The sequence below is a fragment of the Haliaeetus albicilla genome, chromosome 2 (assembly GCF_947461875.1).
Source record: "Haliaeetus albicilla chromosome 2, bHalAlb1.1, whole genome shotgun sequence".
Classification (NCBI taxonomy): Eukaryota; Metazoa; Chordata; class Aves; order Accipitriformes; family Accipitridae; genus Haliaeetus; species Haliaeetus albicilla.
The window spans coordinates 7,424,996-7,446,645 of NC_091484.1; the positions used below are offsets into that span (position 1 = coordinate 7,424,996).

At 49.1% G+C, this 21,650-nt stretch overlaps 1 protein-coding gene and 1 long non-coding RNA gene across 2 annotated transcripts; both read right to left on the bottom strand.

Moving 5' to 3' along the window:
• Positions 1–220: 220 nt before the first annotated feature.
• On the bottom strand, positions 221–10,470 carry TFAP2C (transcription factor AP-2 gamma). Its single transcript, XM_069804596.1, has 7 exons — positions 10,221–10,470; positions 8,270–8,746; positions 7,886–7,937; positions 6,136–6,358; positions 5,355–5,473; positions 3,791–3,932; positions 221–1,913 (listed from the first exon to the last, which is right to left on the bottom strand). The coding sequence occupies exons 1-7, from the start codon at positions 10,266–10,268 to the stop codon at positions 1,628–1,630; spliced, it is 1,347 nt and encodes a 448-aa protein (XP_069660697.1). The 5' UTR covers positions 10,269–10,470; the 3' UTR covers positions 221–1,627.
• A 623-nt stretch (positions 10,471–11,093) lies between these two features.
• On the bottom strand, positions 11,094–13,886 carry LOC138689528 (uncharacterized). Its single transcript, XR_011328358.1, has 3 exons — positions 13,794–13,886; positions 12,405–12,438; positions 11,094–11,630 (listed from the first exon to the last, which is right to left on the bottom strand). It is a non-coding gene; the product is annotated as an uncharacterized lncRNA (long non-coding RNA).
• Between the last annotated feature and the right edge of the window lie 7,764 nt (positions 13,887–21,650).

Genomic DNA, 21,650 nt, shown 5'->3' on the forward strand with positions numbered 1-21,650 from the left:
ACATCTTAGGAAGAAAAAAAGAGATTCTTGGAGATACATAATGTGTTTAATTGAAACCATTAGTTTTACTGGCAAACAGCTTCATATTTCTGTTCTGTTAATCCGAACAAAGTGCTGCAATTATGACTCAATACATAATGTCCTCTAGTGCTACTCACCCCACATTCCCAAAGTATAGAAAGAAAACAAAACTGTTTTCAGTTAACAAAACATTCCATGCTTCTATCCAGAATACTTTTATTATATGGTTATCATATACATCAGAATTATATTGGGAACATTTACAAATATGTAAAGATAGTTCAGAACCTCCATTATTCACATACACACTAACTCACACACTCATTTTGCATGTCTAGTCAGTTATCAGGTGGATGATGCACAAAATTATTGCTTTGTGAACATACACCTCAGATTAGATTTAATCTTCAGTGGCAAGAATTGAGATATTTAAAAAAACCAAGTCTTAAATACCCTGTATAACATACCTGTGCATAAACCTAAAGATATGTTTAGCTTACCCATTACCTTTGAAATACTTACCAAAATTAAAATTTGAAACCCATTTATAAAAAAAAAGTATTAAAAAGTTCACCATTATTTACAAATCCGATTAAATTACACATAAATAAATATTTACATTCAACACACTGCTTCCCTTAATACACATAAAGCCTCCCTGGAAATATTTTTTTGGCCTTAATAGGCAAAAAAAAAAAAAAAAAAAGTTATGTGCCTATTCTTTCAAGTTTACCCCCCAATTTAAAAACAAGACAATATAAATATGTGAATAAAGCTGCAATATCCTTAGACACAGAAAGTGAATTTTCTAAAAGCATTTTCATTTTGAACTATTCCTTGTTAAAAAAATATCAAGATAATATTCACTGCAGCCAACATTACTGCAGTTTTTGAAAGACTGAATATTTCCATAAAAATAAGCATGTCAGATGCTATCAGATAACTTTTAAGTCTAGCAGGATTTTAGTACTCTCCTATGGTAATCTGAAAATAAAGAAAAAGCCAAAATAAAACAAAAAAAAACAACCCACAGAATAATCTTACTATTTTCAGGTGTTTATAAAAAATTTTAATGTACATAAATCTATATACCATTGTTTAATACTGCTTTATTGTTACTGTTGCATTTAGAGAGAATAAAACCCTGAAATTGTATCAGATAACAAATAGGCTTCCATCTAAAATCTGTATCTTAAAAACTATACATGAAGCTGGTCACCACTAGATACTTAGATATGGAAAAGAAATCTAAATATATCTCTGTATATCTCCATCAAAACCCCTTTATAGCACCACTTTTACAGCAAAGGATTTCAATACACTTGTACTTATCTTCTGGTAATTGCTTCCACAGATAAGGGATACTGCAGCTTTTAGAAAGACTTGTCTCATGGATCCAGGGGGAGTGAAGATCCTGAATAAGAGGATTTTTTTTTTCCTTTTTTTCCCCTCCTTTCTTTAAAAACAAAAACAAAAAAAAAAAAAAACCAACAACAACAAAAAAAAAAACAAACGAACCCAAATCTCTACGTTCCCCCTGGCAAGAAGATCCCAGTCTGTGTTTAGGAGGAAGAGTTTAAAGGTTTAAAGTCTGGTTTCTCTCTTTTTACTTCCTGTGCTTATCCATTTTATCAATGGTTTTGTTGGTTTCTGCAGGGCTCTGGTCGCCAGCGTTCATGTATGTTTTGTCTGCTATTTTTAATGCTTCATTTAGGTAGTTCTGGACGGATGTCATGGCAGCGCAGATGGCGGCACTCCCAAAGCCATGTGTGATCAGGCTAAAATGAGTCAAACAGCCCTGGATGCCAGGGTCCAAGATGGGACTAGGTCTCGTGTTTCCAAGAGGAGTTCTGTCCTGAGTGAGGAGGTCTGTGAATTCCTTACAAATCTGCCTGCAAGACACAAAGTGATCACACTTTACACCACGGTGGCAATTTATGCAAAAGCAAATAAATAAATAAAAATGACAGAGAAAGTCTGTATCAAGTATTTGGCAGTCATGTGGGAGTTGGAGTTCTCAGAAATTCATTACTCCAGCAGCAGCAGCGTCTAAAATTAAAGCCTATTTATTAGCACCAGTTTCAGATAAACCTTCTGTTATATCTATGTCACAAAAACACATCCACGCTCTGCAAAATAATCTCTCCACCTCTGGTGTCTGGCTGGCTCTGCATCATTTGCCCTAGATTTTAAGGTGGTGGGGGTGGAATTTAGGGCTAGTTTCTATGAGAACTGCCACAGCTGCAGATAGGTGATTTAGAAAGACTAAACCAGCTGAAGAGGAGATTCAGTTTAGTTGTGCATAGTATATTATGTATATGCCCTCTTTAATAGAGACCTAGGCCCTGATCCTGCAAACACTAACACATATGCCTGGCAAAACATGAATGGTTAATAAAGCTCCAGCATATGTTGTTTGCTGCTTGTAAATCTGTCCTCTTGATGGGATTTCACAGGAGCTGAGCAATCTTAACAGAATCATCGCTTTATCAGAATTTCTCAATCACAAATACCTTCCAAAAGATGATTGTTACTAGTGCTAATAACAATACCAATTATGATAATACTGAAGAGCGGAAGGGGTAGTGCTCAGTAAAAAGCATAACGTTCAAGCTATAGGAAAAAGAGAGAGACTCTATTTCTAAGAGATATATTTGTAAAAGAAGGTCTCTCTTTCAGGGAAAGATGTATTAATTCAGCAACAGGAGGAGTGTGTTTTGCATGCCTGATCTGAGCCCAAAGTCAGGGCACCTCTTCTGAGCAGTTTAAGCAAGCTTTTCTCAGGTCCTCTGCAGAGCGAGGCTGCCTTCAAAAGCCAGGAATTGCACCAACCCCAGACCAGAAAACATCTCCGACCAGAACGGATCATGAAATGAAGGCTTTGTTAAACCTCAGCCTGGGAAGGCTGGGGGGGGGGGAAGGGGACAGCGAGCACTCCAGCCACCGGTTTAAGATAAGCGTAACTTAACACAGGTATTCCCTACCAGAGACCTGTTCAGTATGTGGTTTATTTACAAGTGTCTGCAGAAGAGCCGTTACAAAGCCTCTGCTTTACCTTTCCTCCCCCTGTTCAGCAAGCTTTGCAATAGGAATTTAGTTAAGTACAGGGACTTTTCACATCTACCAAAGGCTGGCTTTCACTGAACTATAAAAATCTTCAGCTGTAATAGTGAAAAGGGACTACCCACAGTTCTTGACTGCTCGTGTCCCATGGGGGAAACTTGTGGACTGCTATTGCCAAGAGCAGTTACGAGGACATGGCAGAGGAGCTTCCCTTGCACCCAGCGTGCCCACCAGTAACTCTCCTTGGAGATGCCCCTCCGGGCTGCACATACACAGAGGTGGGTGAACCATCTCCCGCTCCCAGTCCCGACACTGGTTCGTATTCCCTGGGCACACCTGCCCTCCAGGTCCTCAACCTTGTCAGACCTAGGGACATCTTTTTCTTAGAGATATAGCCATCCAGGTATAGGACTTTTAATGGTAGTAAAAACTTCAGAAAAAGAAAAAGAACAGAACTGGTCCAAACTGCTTTAGAGTTATCATACAGGGTTGTTATATATTATTTATCAGACTAAAATAACTGCTGCCGTAGTTGAAATCAAACCAAAACCAAATTAAAAAAAAACCAAACAACAAACGCTGCTTCTCTGGTATTAAAATTACACATGAAGACGTACCAAACTGTCCGCAGTCACAGATACTCATGGTCAGACAAAAGCATCTTTAAAAAAGAGAAGCAAAAAAACCACCCAAGCCCAAAACTTACTTTGCAGCAAGAAGCATATTCTTCCTGTTTGCCATTTCATTGCGGCCCATGTGTGGTCTAGTTAAATATTCGGCCACTGCTTTGGAAGGAAACTCTGTCTCACATACATAACCAAAGTCACGAGCAAGATGTACAGCTTCACCTGGCATGGGTAAAAGGGAATGCTTATTAAATATAGTAACATCTATTTATTATAAGGACATCAGGGAAATTAAGGAAAGTGCCATGATTTTTTGAAGTGTATTTCTGTTTTAGAAAGGGACACTGCTATGTTACCACTATACCACTCATTACCATTTTCTAATTAATAGATCAGTGTTTCTTTGTAAGTTTGCATCAAGAAAAAAAGACCTACATGGTGACTGCTACAAAAAATAATTCTCTTGCGCTTATACTAGTAAGAAAAACTCCCACCTCTATCTATCCAGATTAACTGTGCAGCAAAGACTAGAATTCAGTCTAGATCAAATTGTCCACGGATATTTAAAAAACCTGGCAACTAAATTCCACTTATATAATAAAGTGTTTATCAGTTTAGTGTATTTTCTAATACTTTCTAATAAGCATTTTCATATAGAAAATAAAATTGCAAGGTGTACAACTAGGCCACTTTTTTTTTTTCATTAAGGCAACCTGATCAGGCTTAAAAAAAATGGATTGGCATGATCAGCGCGCTACCTGCACTGTACATGTGTTTATGTGCACATGCGTAAGGTCTTTTAAACCCAACTTCCAAAGCAAGGTTTTAAATGCAAGTTGCTGTATTATTTGAGCTGATGTAGAAGCAAAATAGTAAGGTATTGTTAGACCATTTTTCACTTTTCAATTGCTGCTTCTATGCCTATTAAATTGTACCACTACCAGGAGCTGCTTTAAACAGAAACACAAAACATAACCACACACATACATATATATATATACACACACCCTTCAAGTCAGCTTAACTGATAGAGGGTCCACATAACATGTTACAGATTAAAGGGGCTCCAGTTTCCTATCAGGAAGTCAAAAGCTATAAATCTCACTTTATATGCTTGTTTATTAGACAAGCTTCTGAGGATACCGCTGAGGTAGGGCCAGGCATTGGAGTCAGCTGCCCCAGACTTTAAAATTTCCCAATAAGGAACCAAAACCACTAACACGATGAGTTTCACCCCTCTTCCCTTCCCTGCCTGTCCCTGCACACACCCCTACAAAACCCAAAACGACTCGCCCCCCTCAAGAAACACAGCCTGGACAAACATGCATTTTGAACATCCTGGCGTGTAGGAGTTACAGCATCCCTGCGAGGCAGCCATGAGGAAGAGGAGTATTAGCTGGGTTTGTGCGGGTAGGGCTCGGAGGCCAAGGGCTTAGCAAAGGGAGAAGAAGGGGAGAGGAGCCCCTCAAAGGCAACACAGCTGTTAGCTGCTGCCATGTCCCCATCATGCTGTCTTTAAAATAAACAAAAAACTCCCTATTATGTTCTTTGACTTTCTAGCCTTTTCCAGGCTTTGCCTAGAGGATAAAAGCTGTACACAAGGGGAAAAAAAAAGTTTATTTTTAAGACACATTCAAGACTGACCTTCTACCAAAGATGTCAATAGTGTCACATTTGCAGCTTTCCTTCTACCAGCGGGAAGATTCAAGCCAATTTTATCCAGTTTTTCCCTTAATGATCTGCCACCATTTTTAGATTTGGCTCTGTAATTAAAGAGGGAAAAAAAATGGCCTTATTTATCTTCAGGGAACACTTCTTTTTAAAGATGAGAAATTCCAGTTACTGACATTCAGTAGGGTTCTACTGGGGGGGGGGGGCGGGGGGAGATAAAAAACAGGCTCTTTTCAAGTGACCTACTTTTTAAATGCTCTACTACAAACCAGCCAGGATGAAACACAGCAGAGGTCAAAATCAAAATGTTTCAAACTGCACCATTGAAACCAACAGTTGTAGAATGATCACAAGCCAAATTAAGTGTACGCAAAAAAAAAAAGGACATATAAAGTGTCCTTGTAATGATTAATCAAGACCACACGATTTAATCCAAAAAGTATTCCATGGGGAAACAGCTTAATAAGAAAGCTCCAGGAGCCGTTTTTGAGACATAAATCCAACTTTAAACAGAGAATGAGAATTGCTGTCAGAGCCATTAATAGTACTTCTCGAGAAGCAGTAGAAGTGCAAAGAAGTTTTATTTCCAAAGCCAATTAGGATTCAGTGTTGCTGAGCTGCTTAAAAATCAGAAATTTGCTAAAAGGCTTTCTTAGCTCCTCGTTAGGGTGATCTGGCTGCTCACACACAAGCACAAGAAAACTTACAAACAATAGACACGATGGGGATGGTTGTAAGGGGAGTTGCAGCCTACCTTCGGAGTACTCCTCCTAGCAAAGAGGCATTGAGACACTCGGGGGGCGAGAGCCGTCTCTGCACCTCTGCTACTGTCACTTTGTATTTTGACGTGGAGCTCAGGAGGGAAAGTCTCCCCGGAACGGAGCAAAATACTTCGTTGGGGTTTATGACCACTCCAATTAATCCATCCTTTTGGCAGGGGAGACTCAGAGCGCTGTTTTTCGTTAAGGAAATGGGACCTGCGGGAAGAGGAGGGAAAGCAGGTATTTTATAAAAAGGAAAAATAAAGAAGAAGCAGCAAGTGAATTTTCTTTCTACAAAAAAAGACCAGGAGACGGGATTTCGTTTTGCCTTAAATGCTCACGCCACTGACCCCGTGCCCAGCATCTCTCTGCAGCACGGGGCTCGGCTGCGACCAAAAGGTCCCCACAACTATTCCTGAACAGCTATATTGTGCCACAGCGAGTTCCAAGGAGCTGCCGAACACGACTAAGAATACTTTCTAAAAACGCACAAAACACACCTCTCTGAAGCAGCGTGCTGCAAGTTAGCAAATCGATGCTTATAAAAAGCCCGATACGAGTACAGACTCCAAATTAGCATCCTTCAGCTACTGCCAAAACCTCTTTCCGAGCCGGGGCAGGGAAAAGCCTCCCTCCCACCTCCTGCTGGGGTTCATCTTCCACCTCGCACACGCGGATTTAAGAAACCGCCTTTGGAATTTAATCCCAACAAATTCGTAACAGACAGTACAACAGAGAGAAGGGGTGCAGCCCAGAAGAGAACTGAAAGTAGAACATTGCTCGTTAACGGCTTCAGCCTTTAGGTGAACAGGGACAACAAAGGCTTTGCAAGGAGCAAACCACAGATCCAGCTTTTCCGTCCCCCCTGCGAATCCACCCAGTTAACCCCCAGTGGTGTGCTGCTGGCTCACAGCACCGACTGGAAAGGGTTAAAGAGCCAGGGTCGGCCCCACTCCCCGGAGGGGGAAAGATTTTCAGTGGTGCATCTGACAGCGAAATTATTCTCCCATGAGCTAAACGCAGCAATCAGCGCTCTGACAAACACTTCTGCTTTTCCTCAGTTAGGTATTTGTTTGAAGTCTTCGGAGAAAACTTCCATTGATTTTTTTTTTTTAAAGCACAAATTTGTTTAAAAACAAAAGCAGGAGGAAAAAAAAAAAAAGCCCTAAATGACTGTAAATTGAGTCAATACGTCTTTCTCCTTCCTCAAAACCTCAGCTACAAAAGCATTTCGATTAAGGTAAAGCCGAGCAGGCTAATATGCCAGCGAACTCATTCCCTTCTCAAGTCTCGTAAACAAGTTGAAGGGGGGGAAAAAAAGAAAGAAAAAAGAAAACACCCAAACTGTCTTCGAGTGCTAGCAACAACAAAAACCCAAAAACCAAACCAACCAAACGAAAAACAAAAACAAGCCCTGTGTCGCTTTACACACACGTATTCCAGGGCAGCATTAAATTCGATCCAAGGTCCTGGTTTCGATTAAAGCCACACACAAGAGCAGGGACGTGCGGGGACGGTCAGTGTCCCCCGGAGGGGGGTCCCCGGGGGTTTGTCCCCGCCACCACCTTCCCTCGGATGGCGTTAGAAAAATCCAGCGCCGGAGAGAGTGTAAGAAAAACTCCCTCGCCCTCCCGATCCGAAAGGATCTGTCCTTTAAAAGATAATAAGGCGTCAATTCACCGGTGCGTCATTAAACTTTAACTATTGACAAGGGAAAGTAAACTGCAGTGCCACCTTACTGACCTTTTCTAATGACTGTCTGGTCATGCATTAATAAGTGTTGATCTTCCACATTCTGGAAAGAGAAAGGGGAGAAAGTTTCGCACCTTGAAAAGCAGAGAGGGAAAGAGCCGGGGGCTTTTGGGAAACCCACCCCCCTCCTCTGCCCGACCCCATTTGAAGGACAGAAAGGGGGACAAAAAGGCAGGTTTCCCTCCAAGGACGGGGATGGGGCAAGTGAAGTTGGGATGCGCAGGAGGGGACCGGTGCCTGGCTCTGCAGCGGAGCCTTCGGGTATCCCTGCCTGTCCCACCCGCCTCCCACGATGCGTGGGGCGGGCCGGGGGGTGGGGGTGGTGGGAGTCCGGGGGGGGACGGACACGGGAGGACACGGGGACACGCCACTTACCTGCACCTCCTCCATCTGGTGGGTCATATCGTGCAGGCCCAGGTTATCGGCCAGCGCGGAGGCGTCCAGCCCGTGCCCGTGGGGCAGGAGGAGCTCGGAGCGTCGGTACGTTTCCCTGCGGCCGCCGGCGGAGCCGCTTTCCAGGGCCGAGAGGTGGGGGACGAGGCCGGGGCGACCGTGGGGGGCGAGGCCGGCCGGGTCCTGGCTCTGCCGGTTGGGCCAAGCGCTCTGCTGCTGGCTGGGGGGCGGCGGCGGAGGCTGGTGGAGGGGATTGATGGAGAAGGGGTCCCCGAGGTGGGAGTAGGGGTCGCTGGACTGGGAGTAAGGCAGCGGCTGGTACGGGGGGGGGAAGTAAGGGGGCTGGAAGTCGGAGGCACCCGAGTGGGAGAGCGGCGGAGCCGGGCTGTACAGGTGCTGGCTGACCGCCGAGAGGTGCGGGAGCCGCGGGTTCCCGTTGCTGCTCCCATCGTGCCGGTCCTGGAAAGAACAGAGGGGTGGGGGGGGAGAAGGCAGGCGGCCGTCAGCGGAGGCGGGGGGGGGTCCTCGGGCACCGGCGGCAGCCCAGGGCTGCGGGCGGTGGCACCCGCTGGCACCGGGCGAGAGGAGAAGCGAGAGACGGCGGAGCCGCCCGGCTCCTGCCCAGGGAGTCTGCGCTTTTTACGGCGTTTCGCCTAAGAAGTCAGCCCCACTCCCAGGGAAGAGATTACAAACCGGTTCTCGCCGCTCTCCTCAGCGCGCCTACAACACACTAACCCTCACCCTTGTGCAAGTCGGTGGGAGAATCATTAAAATAAGAAGAATTCAAATCGGCCACGCAGCCCAATCTCTGCCGCGCTCTCCCGGCCGGGGAGGAGACTCGGAGGCTGCGGACTCGCTTGCCCTTGGCGACAAGGGGCCCGGAGGCTGGGGACCCGCTTGCCCTTGGCGACAAGGGGCCCGGACAGAACAGGCCGGAGACCCCCGCCCCCCCCCCCCCCCCACCTCCTCCCGGGGGCCGCCCGGGACGGGACTCGCAGCTCTCGCCCGACGGCTGCCGGCGCGGCGGGGGAAGGCCGGCGGTTCTCCCTCCCCGCCGTCCCATCTCCGTTTCTCCCCCCCTTTCCAATCTCAGCAGTCAAAGCTTAAAATGTCTACATTGAAGCTGATCCAGGGATTTAGCAGCTTCTGGCTTCACGGTCATTAAAATAACAGGGCTAGTTAATAAGAGGTGAATGGGGTCCCAATGGAGCGTGAAGCGGGGACTGCAGCTAATCTGTAGGAGCCAAGCAGGCGGACCGCGACCAGTGGAGCCGGGGGGGGGGGAAGGACGACGACACGGGGGACCACAGCCGCTTTGGGAGAGATCAAAACCCGGGGGCACCTCGCGGAGGGGGTGTAGGAGATGCTCCCGCAAAGGGGGGGGACGTGGGAAGCCCCCGGCTTACCCCCCCCAAGCAGCTGCTACCTGCCGGCCGGCTCCTCCGCATCTCCCGGAGCGGAGCCTCGCAGCCCGGACCGGTCCGACAGGCTGGGGCACTCGGTACCGCGCTCCCGCCGGCGGGCTGGGGGGCTGCCCGCTTCGGCCTTCGGCTTCTCCTGCCCCGCTCCGCGGGGGGGACACCCCGCTCTCGTACGGGGGAGACACCCCGCTCCACCGGGCGGCTGGGGGAGGCGAGGTCGTTTCTCCCAGCCCCTTTTATTTAAGAGTTCAAAAGACTCGGAGGAGGGAGAAGTAAAATTTGTACTTCCAAAGGAAGGGAAAAACAAAAAAAAAAAAAAAAAAAAAGCAAACCGCGGGCCTTCGGGAAGGGGCAAATCTCGCCCGGCGGGGAGGCAGGAGAGCCGGGCGCCGGCTGGAAGCGAGCGGGGAGGGAGGGAGGGCAGCGCGGCTCGGGGGGGCGGCGGAGCTCCGCGCTGCCCCACGCCGGACCCCCCCCCCCCACTCCCGACCCCCTCTCCCCGCGTTTCTCACCTCGCAGTCCTCTTCGTACTTGACGTTATCAGCTAGTTTCCACAACATGGCGTCCAGCGTCCAAACCAGGTGTGTGGGTGCCGAAAACAAGACGAGAGCTCAGCCCCCCCCCCCCACGGAGCGGTAAAATCCACGTCGGCGCTGGGGAAGAGGAGCTACCCCCCGGACGGAGCTCTAGTTGGCAGGCATGAAGGCAGATGACGGACTAAACCTCCCCGCTAATGGTCACTCGGGTTTTTTTCCCCTGCCCAGACGCCCTTAATGGCAACAGGATTATCATAACTCCTCCCCAGGGATGGCTCCGGAGCCGCGGCCGCCAGCCACTCAGGAGGGGGCGCGCAGCTTCAAGCCACTCCTTCCGCGCTGCGCTCCGCGCCCGCGGAAGGCTGGGGAGGCACCACGAAGCCGGACCCCCCCCCCACCCCACCCACCCCCTTCAGCGCCCCCGGAGCTCTCTGTCCTACAGGAAAGGGGTCATGCGTGGACACCCCCCCCCCCCGCACTGCGAGAAGGCTGCCCCAAAAAGCCCCCCGACGTGTTGGATTTTTTTTTTTTTTTTTGAGGGAGGGGGGAGTGGTGTCGGGTGTTTCCTCTCCCCCCCCCTCCAGGCGTGGGAGGACTTTGCTAAAACCCGCGTGGGGAGGCGCAGCGCCGGTGCCCCCCCCCCCCCCCCCACTCGGCGGGTCCCGGCGGCTTCTGGGTGAAATAAAACTCGGGAAAAGTCCTCGTTGCAAAAGCGAGAAAGTCCGAGCGCCAGCCTGAGCTCGATTTGCATAATTGTCAAGAGTTTGAATTACTGATAACAACTTGCAAGCTACCAATGTTTAAGGTATAATTTACTTAATTATCCAACAAGATTATTGCAGTTGTGTGGAATCCCTGGTGGGTAAAGCAGCACTGATTCAGCGTCCCCGATGCGGAGCTGTGTGAATTGTGCCACTGGTTCCTCGCATCGTTATTATTTTTATTTTTAACGAAAATCCCGCCCGCCTAATCTTTTCGCGCAAACTTGGGGTTGGGGAAGCAGGTGGGAGGTGAGACAGGCATTTTCGGACGCCGTGAGCACACTTTCATCTAAGCTTAGAAAATCCTTCCCTGCCAAATTGCTACCTTTCTGCAGCCATTTGATCTATGCAGTTATGCGTGTCAGACAAAATGAACATCGTTTTCAAAAGCAACGACTTCTCCCAGTGTTTTAAGGTGCATCCGGATCACTGCTCATTTACATGAGAGGAGCAAGTGTTTGTTTATTGTGGCAGGGACAAAAGATGACCCTGGACAGTGCTGGCTGCGGAGATCTCGGCTATCTCAGTGCCCGGGGACGAGCAGCCCGAGAGCTGTTATTAAAGGCCCGAGATAGACCCACGTCTCGAGATTTAAACCAGTTCATTCTTCCCTCGTTTTTTTTTTCTTAGGGATTAAGGAAGAAAAATAACAAGAAAAATTAAAAAAAAAACAACAAACCACACACAAAAACCCAACCCAAACGCAAAAAAAAACCCAAACACCAAAAAACTCCATCTGACTAAATGAATGATCTAAAAATAAAACCGAGGAGGACGGGGGTGCTGGAAATAACTGTTGGAGGTGTTATCTGCCTTATCTAGCAGGCAGGTGCTGATTTGCAGCAGTTGCATTAAGCCCATCATCAGCAGGGACTCCGCATTATCATTTTTGGTGGAGTCTCTATTTATTTTTTTTAAACGACGGTGTTTTTCTTCCAGGGATGTTTCTTTGAAATGCAGTTCGCAACGATTATTAGCGAGTGTGCTTGCGCTGCTCCTGGCGTCATTAAGACTAGGAATCTAAATAATAAAAGACAGGGGGAGCTTAAAGTTCATTTGTATTAAAGGGACAAGATGGATTTAGAAAGAAACGAGGAAGGGAACCGTCGAGCTTCCCAGGTTTGGGATCAGCTCTTTTTCCTTCCAGGGAGACCCTGTATTGTAGCAAATTTTTATCATAACCTCAGAAGCCAGATTTTCCTTCTGCTCGGAAACGTCACGCTGAGAGGCGACCATGATTTTCTCATTCTTGAGAACTGTCAAGGTCTGAACACCTTGGGTTTGTTTCTTTTGGTGGCCAAAACCACGAAGACGAATTCAGTTTCATTATTTGTCGTGTATATAAATAATATTTACAAACAGAGGCGCGGAAGAGGATGAGGGATTTATAAGAAATTACCTGAACAAGGCGACCAAAATAAGCACTTGGCTTCCTAGAAAACAAACCAAGAAAGCAGAGAAGAGGCTAAACACTTGGAAGTTTGGAGACAAACTTTCCCGCACGTCCACTTGCTCCTCGGTCTCTGCTGGCAGCCCCGGCAGCTGCCAGGGACCGGCACAGGGCTCCGGGCTCCGGGGGGAGCAAACGGCCGGCCAAGGCAAGGCAAGGGGGCTGCCCACCGCCCCCCCCGGGGGGGGGGTCCCGGCCCCCAGCGGTTCCCTCCGCGCCCCGGCGGCCGCCGGGCAGGTGATGCCGGGGCCGAGCGAGGCTCCTGCCCCGGGTGCTTCTGTCGAGGGATGCTTTGAGTAAATATCTGGACAGCTCGGGCCTTTTCTTGGGGGGGGAATAACACTTTTTGAGGGTCTCCCTCTCCGAAGCGTGGCTTCCCGCAATCCTCAATACGCAAACTGGCAGAGAAGCGGGGCGGGCTGGGGGCCACCTGCAGAGGACACCGGCGGCTGTGCCCTCCCACGCCCGGCGAAATTCTCCCTTTCCAGGGAACTGCCGGGCACAGGAAAGGCGCAGGCAGCCAGGGCTGCTGCCAGGGCACGGTGCCTCCCCGGACACTCCCTTTGAGACGCGGGTCAGAGCTGCGCAGGAACCGGGGAGCAGCCAGGGAGGTGGCTCCTGACAGGTGGCAGCTTTATTTACTTATTAAAAATTAAAAAAAAAAAAATGGTGCCCTTACTTTGGGGACATCCCCTGTTTCCAAGGAGAAGTGGTTTCTTGCTTGCTGGGGGCTTAGCTCCCCCGCACACCTCTCTTTTTACGAGGATGCAGTTTCCCATGGGGGACCCATAAAGCACCCCCCAGGTGTGAACACGCTCTCGGGAGGGGAGCCAGAGCCCACTGCCGAGCCTCTGTCACATTCAGTAGTTTTCCTATTTGGCAGCAATTAAAAGAGAGCGTGGGGATGCTAATTAGTTACATCCCGCTTCGTCTAAAAAAAATTATTTAAACACACACATATCTGTATCATTAATGAGACTCCAGCAACCTGTCCGGATTGTCGCCCCGGCTCCTGCAGAGCTTTTACAAAGAGGAGCTGCGGCCCCGGCAGCCCCGGGAGGTTTCCCGTGTAACTTCCACACCGAGTCCGCGGGGAGGGGCGGAAAGCGGCGTGTCCCACCCGTTCCTGGGTGGGTGTGTGTGTGTCCCCCACCCATCCTCACCCCACGCAGCAGAGCTCACCCAGGCTGCCGCAGCCCGGAGGGGCAGCACCCCACGCTCCCCCCACCCCACCACCACCACCACCACCACCCTCCAGCCCAAAGCCGGGGGGTGCGGAGGGGGCGTCCCCGGACACACACACACACACACACCGGGGACCAGTGCAGAGGTACGTACTTGCCAGTCGATCCTCCCCAGCAGAGCCATGGGGCGTGCGGCGCCGGCAGCTGCCTCCGTGGCGGAGCCGCGGACACCTGGGCGCGGAGCGGGGCGCGCCTGCGCACCCCATCCGCGCCCTCCCGCCCCGGCTTGGCCTCCCCCTTCCCAAACCTCAGCCCCCCGCAGGTCCCCCCTCCCCTCTACCGGGGCTTTTCCCCAGCCCCGGGGGACGAGGACACGGGGACACGGTCCCGCCGCCGCGGGGCTTCGCTCTCGGTGGCCGCCTCGCAGGGTCCTTCCCCCCCTCGGCGGCAGAGCCGGGAGATTTTAAGGAGGGTTTTTTTTTTTGCCGCTGCCCCGCCGGTTCTCCTCCCTTTACGGCGTCCCCCGGGGGGGACGGAGCCTCGGCGGGGGCTGTGGGAGGGCCGGCCCCAGCACTTTGCCCCCCATCCCGGTCCGCAGCTTGGCCCCCCCCAGCAGAGAAAACGAAGATGATGGGGAGCGCAGAGGGGATGCGCCGTCAAACATTCATCACCTGCCCCGCTCCCTGCCAGCCCCTGCTTCTGCAACAGGCGAGAAGAAAGCGTGCCCACACCGCGGCTAGTTTTGTTTTTTTTTTTGTTCCCCAACCTATTAATTTGCTTAATAAACACGATTCCAGCTATGTTTTCTGCCTGCTCCTTCCCGATGGAGCTGGAGGAGCGGAGTCCTCTGGCCATAGCGTGCCGTGAGCCTGAAGCGGAGAGGATGTGTTTAGCAATTCACGGGCAGAAGTGACGGACTTTGACACCAGGCGCTTTCGGGCCCTGGGTTAGATCCTGCATGGCATGTGGCAGAGGTTCAGCAGCGACGCGCAGCTGCCTCGGGCTCCCGCGAAGGAGTTTCTCTGGCTTTTGTACACAAGAAGTTTTGTCGAGCTGGATGGTTTGCGGCAGGAGACGGATACCTGGGAGGGAGGGAGCTCACGCCAGCCTGCCTGCAGCCACAGCGTGGGACAGGGGTGAGGAAGACCAAAATTCCCAGCCTGTCCCTGTTCTTGAGGCAGGGGGTGACCACAAATGTGACTGCAGCTGCATTTACCTCCGTCTCCTCATTCATAAAACAAGGGTAATGATCCCAGTGCTGGTGAGAGCTGGATTCTTATCAGATGGGGCCAAGGGAGAAGTGGGAGCCATGGTCCCCAAGACCTTTGCATCTCTGCCCAGTGATCCTGAGGTACCTCCCCAGGGCTCTGACATTTTGCCTGCAGTGGTGTGATCACTCCATCCTGGAGAGATGCTCTGATTTTTTTTATTCCTTCCATTTTATGTCCATTAGGAGCAGCAGTGCCATGAACGTCATTGCTGTTAGCCAGAGCGTTGCTCCAAAGGATGCCGTTGCTGGACTGTGTGTAATTGAACTCAGTTCGTTAGTGCAGGAAGCAGACTCCACATCAAAAAAAAAAAAAACCAACAACCAAGATCAGAAAACAAAACCAGTCAAAACACCACAATGCTAAATGTGAAATCAGGATTCATATATTTAGTTAGACTCTTTTCTGAAAGCAAAAAGATAAACAGGCTCTTGGCACAATATACATAATTCATACTTTAAAAAATAAAGCCTTGGTGGATCATACGTTCCTACAGCTAATTGCTCATACTACAACAAGAAAAAAAAAGCCCCAGTACCACAAAAAGAAAGAATCCCATAGGCTAAACCAGCAGAAAAGCAAGTATTTCAAATACAGACACAGAAATGAGCTGAAAAAACACTGCTCAGCCCAGTTCAGGCTGTAGCTAATAAAAATCCTTCAATATGAGTCTCCAGTTCCTTTTGCCCCTTTAGAAAAGGGAGCAGGTATTATCACTGAGCTATACTTGCACTGTAAAAACATCTGCCATGAGATGCTCTCTTTATCCTTTTCTCTGCTTTCAGGGTATATGCAGCCTACACGACACCTGAAACGATGCACTGTGTTTTAAGAAAACAACTGCTGGGGCACAACGGTGATGGTTTGGGGAAGGTTCTTCCACTGATGGAGATGGGCACCAGGTACAAAAGGACTTTTCCATTCCCAGCTTTGAGGGGTCCTGCAGCCTGTGCACCGTCAGGGAATCAGTCAAGTGTGTTTTTTTAAATATCCACTTCTCCATGTACGTGCATACATACACACAGACATGCACAAGTTTAAAATCCTAATAGATAAAGAATCTAAACACTTTCAAAGATGATTTTTGAGCACAATATAAAGGAGTTCAGCAGAGATGCAGACGGTACCTGTACAGTAGGAAAGGAATTTACAGAACAGTCAGATGCCTTATTTCTAGTTACCTTTCACTCTTCAGTCATCTTAAAGGCATGATGAAATCAGTAAACTGACCTCAATGTCAGGGAAATGGGTCGTGTGAGTTGAAGCTGAGGATTTTCCCTGTAGGCAATTTAAGCAAGTAAAAAAAACAAATTCAGTTTTGCTTCCATAGTCCAGTTTCTTGAAAATTCCTAATCCCTCTAAACAGCCAGCCTTCCCCGGAGTCCTCCATCAAAGCTTGGCTGGACAAAATCTGACATGTAAGACATATGGGAAAAAGCTCAGAGGGACAAAAAATTTAGAGACTAACATAAAACTCTCAAACTCTTTGGCCTTTTTATTACTTAGCAGCATACAAGGACACTCTCTTCCCTTCCATGTCCCCGTTAAAAGATTACCACAGGTGTTTGCTTAATTGCGATGCACTGGAAAATACAGAGGGTTTGATGGCACCACATTTCCTCCTTTGTGGTGTTTCTCCATTGCTGGTACGCTGGTGAGCTGGAACTCTATTAATTACATGGCAAGATGAAGCAGAGCTGTTGGGGGAAAAAAAATTGAACTGCTGGCAAAAATTACATCAGTCAAAACTCTACACCTAATGCACTCTGTCATTTATGATCATGCTAATAAGGCACCAGTGAAGGGCTGTCAGCATTATAAAATATCAGGTGCCAGCAAATACCTCCAAATTCTTCCAAACCTGCTCCAAGCTGCCTTCTCAAGGACTTGATTTTGCAGGTGTATCTGCAGAGACAGTCCAGGATGATGTTGCACAGTTACTGTGGCAAATATATGCAGGGTCTGGAGGTTTTTTAACAGATCTATTTTTCCTGTGCAAAATTATTTCCAAAACTTCATGCAGCACTACTGCTTCAAAGGCAGAAAGGAGATACTCCAAGGTGAAAGAATTCGCACTACTTAGAAGCCTCTTACCTATGTTCGGCTAATTGCAGGCACGTATGGTTGCAGAAGGACACAGACGTGGGCTGTCCAGATGATTTTTCTTTTACTAAAAACCTGCACTCTGTGCCGTTCAGTAATAAAATGGAGGCAATACATCTTAATTTTGGGGCTTCCAACTTTTCCTCCATCATCCCTTTTCCTCTCTACTTGCGCACATGCACCCATGCTCCAAGATATCCCGTCACAGCTGCTGTTAACAGTTTTGCACAGGAACACCATTGTGATCAGGCAGCTATGGCTCTCCGTGCCTGATCCCTTTTTTTTTGCCTATGCTACATTTCTACCTGCTGGAGTAGTGAAAAGTGTCCAGTATGTATCAGTCCAGAGAAGGCGAAGTGCTGTATCAAAGGTATTTGCTAGATTTCCAACCTCTGACATAGCTGTTTCAGGAAAGAGCCAAGAGTTCCTGTTCCATGGAGTTAGAGGAGCCACAGTCCAGACCCCACTGGGCAACACAGTTCAAGCAGCTTTAAATCTACTACTACTTGTACAAAAGTCCGTCACTGGAAAGCACTAAGTCATCATCTACCAATGCAAATGGATTAAAAAAGCAGCTGTCATTAACTTGGTAGCAGCAGTTTTAAGCTGCATGAGATGTCTTTTGCCCACACCACTGCACCAGACGTGGTCCATCACCCTGTCACCAAAACAAATTTACAAAACCTCCAAAGCTGACTCTAACCACATGCTTTGACTAACTCAGAAGGGGAGCTGTAGGTTCACACCTGATCCAGATCAAATTTATGCTGTTAGATGACTTGGTGGTCCAGAGAGCTGAGATTAATGACCTTGGGAGCACAGCCTGGGACAGCAGCTGAGGGAAGCCTTGGAGGGGACATGAGAATAGCTGCTCCCTCCCTCCGGGGCACGGGGAAGTTTTGCTTTGGGGAGCCATGGGCCAAGGGTCTGTCGAGGAACGAGAAGGAACTTGGAGGGCAGTTGTTACAGTTGAGAGTCGTATCGGTGCAAGACAGATGGTTGCCTTTGAAAGCCAGCCCTGATGCTGAGAGGAGAGGAACGAGGCCACCACTTCCTTGTGCTGGGCTGCATTAGAATTGAAAACAATCACAGCAGCGAAACAAAACCAGCTCAGCTGAACAGATGCAAATCCAGCGGCAGACACGGGCTCAAACCAGGTCAGGCTGCACCCATGCAAATTACGGGTTACCCCAGAGCGCGCCGTGTCCACGCCGAGGGTGTGTGCTGGTGCGCTGCCAGAATGACCTGAACTCCAGCCTGGGTCCAGGCTGTCGGACAATGCTTGCCCCAGGGGGGGAGAGCCCAACAAACTGCCCCGTGCCTGCACGGCAAGGCTTTCTCGCCCCTCGCCAAGTGCCAAATGCATCTCTCCTTGGCGGCTTTGCCCATACAGCTACACAGCAAAGCTGCAGAGAGAAGACTAACTAGCCCGAGGGGAGATTTGCCAGTACAGCTAGCCCGATAAAGCACTCCTCTTGTGTAAACACAGAATACACCAGCTAAAGTGCTCTTCTGTCAGCATAGCTTATCCCAGCATAGTTTTGCCAAAGGAATCCGCGCTTGCGTTTCAGTGAGACTGTAAATCTGTTGTAGCGTGGTTAAGAACCGCTCAAAGCAACATCACCGCAAACAGCACAAATCTCTTCACCAGTTCAAGTTTGTTCCAAGGTTTCCAAGGCACAGTGTTGTTCTGGTGGGGCAGGTATCGTCTGCTCTTTCTTAGCCAGCCTATAAAGCCACCGCAGCCACCACGGTGGCCAGCAAAACATGGCCATGAGGCCAAAGCCCCCCCAGAGCCACCAGTTCCCTGGGAGCATCCAGGCTCCTGTCCATGCCCAGGGCCCCAGTTGCCACTTAGGCCTGTGGCGTCTTCCAGCAAAGCAAGCCAAACCTCAGTAATGCCTTCTGGAGCCCAAACCTGGCCTGCTTAATAATGGTGGCGTGTCAAGAGTCACAGGGAGCCTTTGCAATGGATGGGAGGGAGGGATGAGTTCACGTTTTGCTGCCACAGCTGTTGGCCAGTGGTGGCTTCCTGGGGGACTGGGCAAAAGAGCCCGGACTGTTGACTTGTCTAGACAAAACTCTTCACTAACTGGGGAGGGGAAGGGTCTGAGTACTTGCTTTTTTAAATCCTGAGCCCTCCCTTCCTAAAATCCATGCCTCAGCTTCTCTGGAGAGCATGTTATGCCCATGAGCCTGGTCAGTAGCGACGACCGTACCTGCATGCAAGCGGGGGGGAATTTACATCTTCAGCAGTCGCAGACCAGCTGAACGTCTGCCACGCTCTGCTGGTCTTCGCCAGCTCTGCACTACCTATGCACGTAGGCAGCACGCCGTCTTCCTGTCCCAAAAGCTCGGGGATGCGGTATTTCTTTGTTTATAGTGCGGAAGCAGGAAACACGGAAATGTAAAGCATATCTACAAGCTACAAACACCTCCAGCTCACCCTGCCCCTGCCCCAAGCTGGCCAGATGTGATCTGGGAGCTCCAGGAGCCCTTGCAGCACCTGAGACACCAATTCCCTACCGGAGCAGGCACACTGGCTCCGGCAGAGCAATGGCTGGCGGCCTCCCAAACCCGCTGACACATCGAGCCAGTTCAGAGCAGGCACAGAGAAAGCCTGGGTCTCTGCAGACATGCCCAAAGGGTCTTGCTCAACGCAGGAAGGCTGCGATGGCAAAAAGCCGGTGCCGGCTCTGCCGAGACCTGGGCTGCGACCGCAGCCTCATCTCGTCCCTCGGCCGTGGAAAGTCCCTGGGCAGAGGCTGCGGGCTGTAACACGCCGCTTAAGGTCTGCAAATGGATTGTGGCACATGGCTCCCCAGGCACACAGCTCGCCGGCGGGACTGGACCATGCCAGAGACCTTTAGGCTCCAGTCTCAGGACAGTCTACCTGAAGCATGCAATTGATGCTCCTTGTAATTTTACCGGAGCTGGTGCCATTGCAAATGCCATTCTTATCTACCTAAGTACAGATCCTCTCTTGAATTGTTAACAATGTTATGTAGCAATTTGTTACATAAGCTCATTAAGTTTTTTAATGTATCTATGTTAATAGGAACATAAATATGGAAATCTTAATTTCAAACCTGTTTCTGAAAGCATTAGCCGGAAAACTAGTCTGAGAATAAGCAAACATGACCCAGGAATACCCAGGGATTTATTCAGGGTTTAGGTATCACTGTGACAGATGGAGCAGGCATCAGGGTGTCAGGATGCCCGGGTTATGCTCCTCGCTGATCGGCTCTCTGACCCTTCAAAAGCATACTCTCAACAGAAAAACTTCAGTTACTTTGCACCACTCTTAGCCACACTACAGTGACAGGCTACTTTTATTTCTATCGTTTTTTCTCTTATTGCAGGTGCATGATTAACACAAATAAAAGGACTTTGGTTCTCCAAAGGCAACAGTGACATTGACTGCAGCCCAGGTATCCTCCCAAAATGAATTAAAATGGCAAAATGCATTAATAAGGGGTTCAGCTGTATTTCATCCATATTAATTTTCTGCATCATTTACAGTAATAAATGCTTTTTCAGTGTATTCATGTTTGGCTTGACCCATTTAATTTGGTGGTGTAACATGGGAGAGAACACTTACACACCTCCTGATCCTGCTGCAAAAGGAACAGACCAGTTACCGAGCTCTCAGACCAGGCTCATCTGCTCTGGTCCCTCCACGATAGCTTCACCAGGAGCAGCTGTATAAGCTGTATTCATTATATAGGCACACGAGATACGTTTATACGGCTATTGATACATCACCACAACACTCTCCGTGCCTGCAGATGGAAGTTAACGTTAAATTACAATGGTATGAAGTTAGCTGCTCTATATTAATTCTCGGTGTAAGGCTGTGCTGCCAGAAGATGCCAAATCCAGGCTGAAGGCATCTGGGTGCCAGATGAGCAATTCCATGTCCACATTGAAACAAATTCCCTCCGACGGTTCAATTTTATTATATTTTTTTAAGGGGTGAATTTGCTGGGGTAGCGGTGAAGCGCGTACTACAGCAGGACAAAGCATCGTGCTGTCCTACGTGCTCCACTACGTGCTCCACCTCAGCAGAGATAAATTTGTCCTTGCATTCCTGATGCTCATCAGATGCGTGGTGCTGGATGCCGTGGCAGTGTTCGGATTCACTTGTAGCAAATGTGGCCTCAGGCTGCTCTTCTGCGGGCAGCTGCACCAATGCAGCTCACCAGTGCCAAGAGGGGCCGGGGGGGGCTTCCTCTTTCACCTCTTCCTTCTCCTTTTTTTGGGCTCCCAGCAGCAGGATCCAGCTCCTGGCGCTTGTTTGTTGGACCCCTCCAAGCATTGTTTCTGTTGTATGAATTTTCTGCCAGATTAGTGACTTAAAGAGGCCCGTGGAGACCAGCAGCCAGCTCCAGCCTTCAAGCCCTCTTACTCCACAACAGTTCAGCATTGCTTTTCCACGGCAGCCTCCCAGGACGCTAAAATGCCCTTCCCTCTCCCATTCCCTTCCTTGTCAGGTAGAGAGGGAGGCTGTTTCTAAAACTCAGCCTTTTTCACAAGCCTTTTGACATGCCACAAACACTATAAAAACCCCTTGGGTAGGGTGTGTCCCTCCTGAAAGACATTTATGTATTTTTATACGTGTAGGGTGCATGGTTGGTGGC

Coding starts and splice junctions, on each gene's coding strand:
- TFAP2C (XM_069804596.1), bottom strand. CDS start 10,268: ATGTTGTGGAAACTAGCTGATAACGTCAAGTACGAAGAGGACTGCGAG. Junction 7,938..8,269: donor ACCAGATGGAGGAGGTGCAG/GTAAGTGGCGTG, acceptor TTCTCTTTCCAG/AATGTGGAAGATCAACACTT. Junction 1,914..3,790: donor AATATGCTTCTTGCTGCAAA/GTAAGTTTTGGG, acceptor TGTGTCTTGCAG/GCAGATTTGTAAGGAATTCA.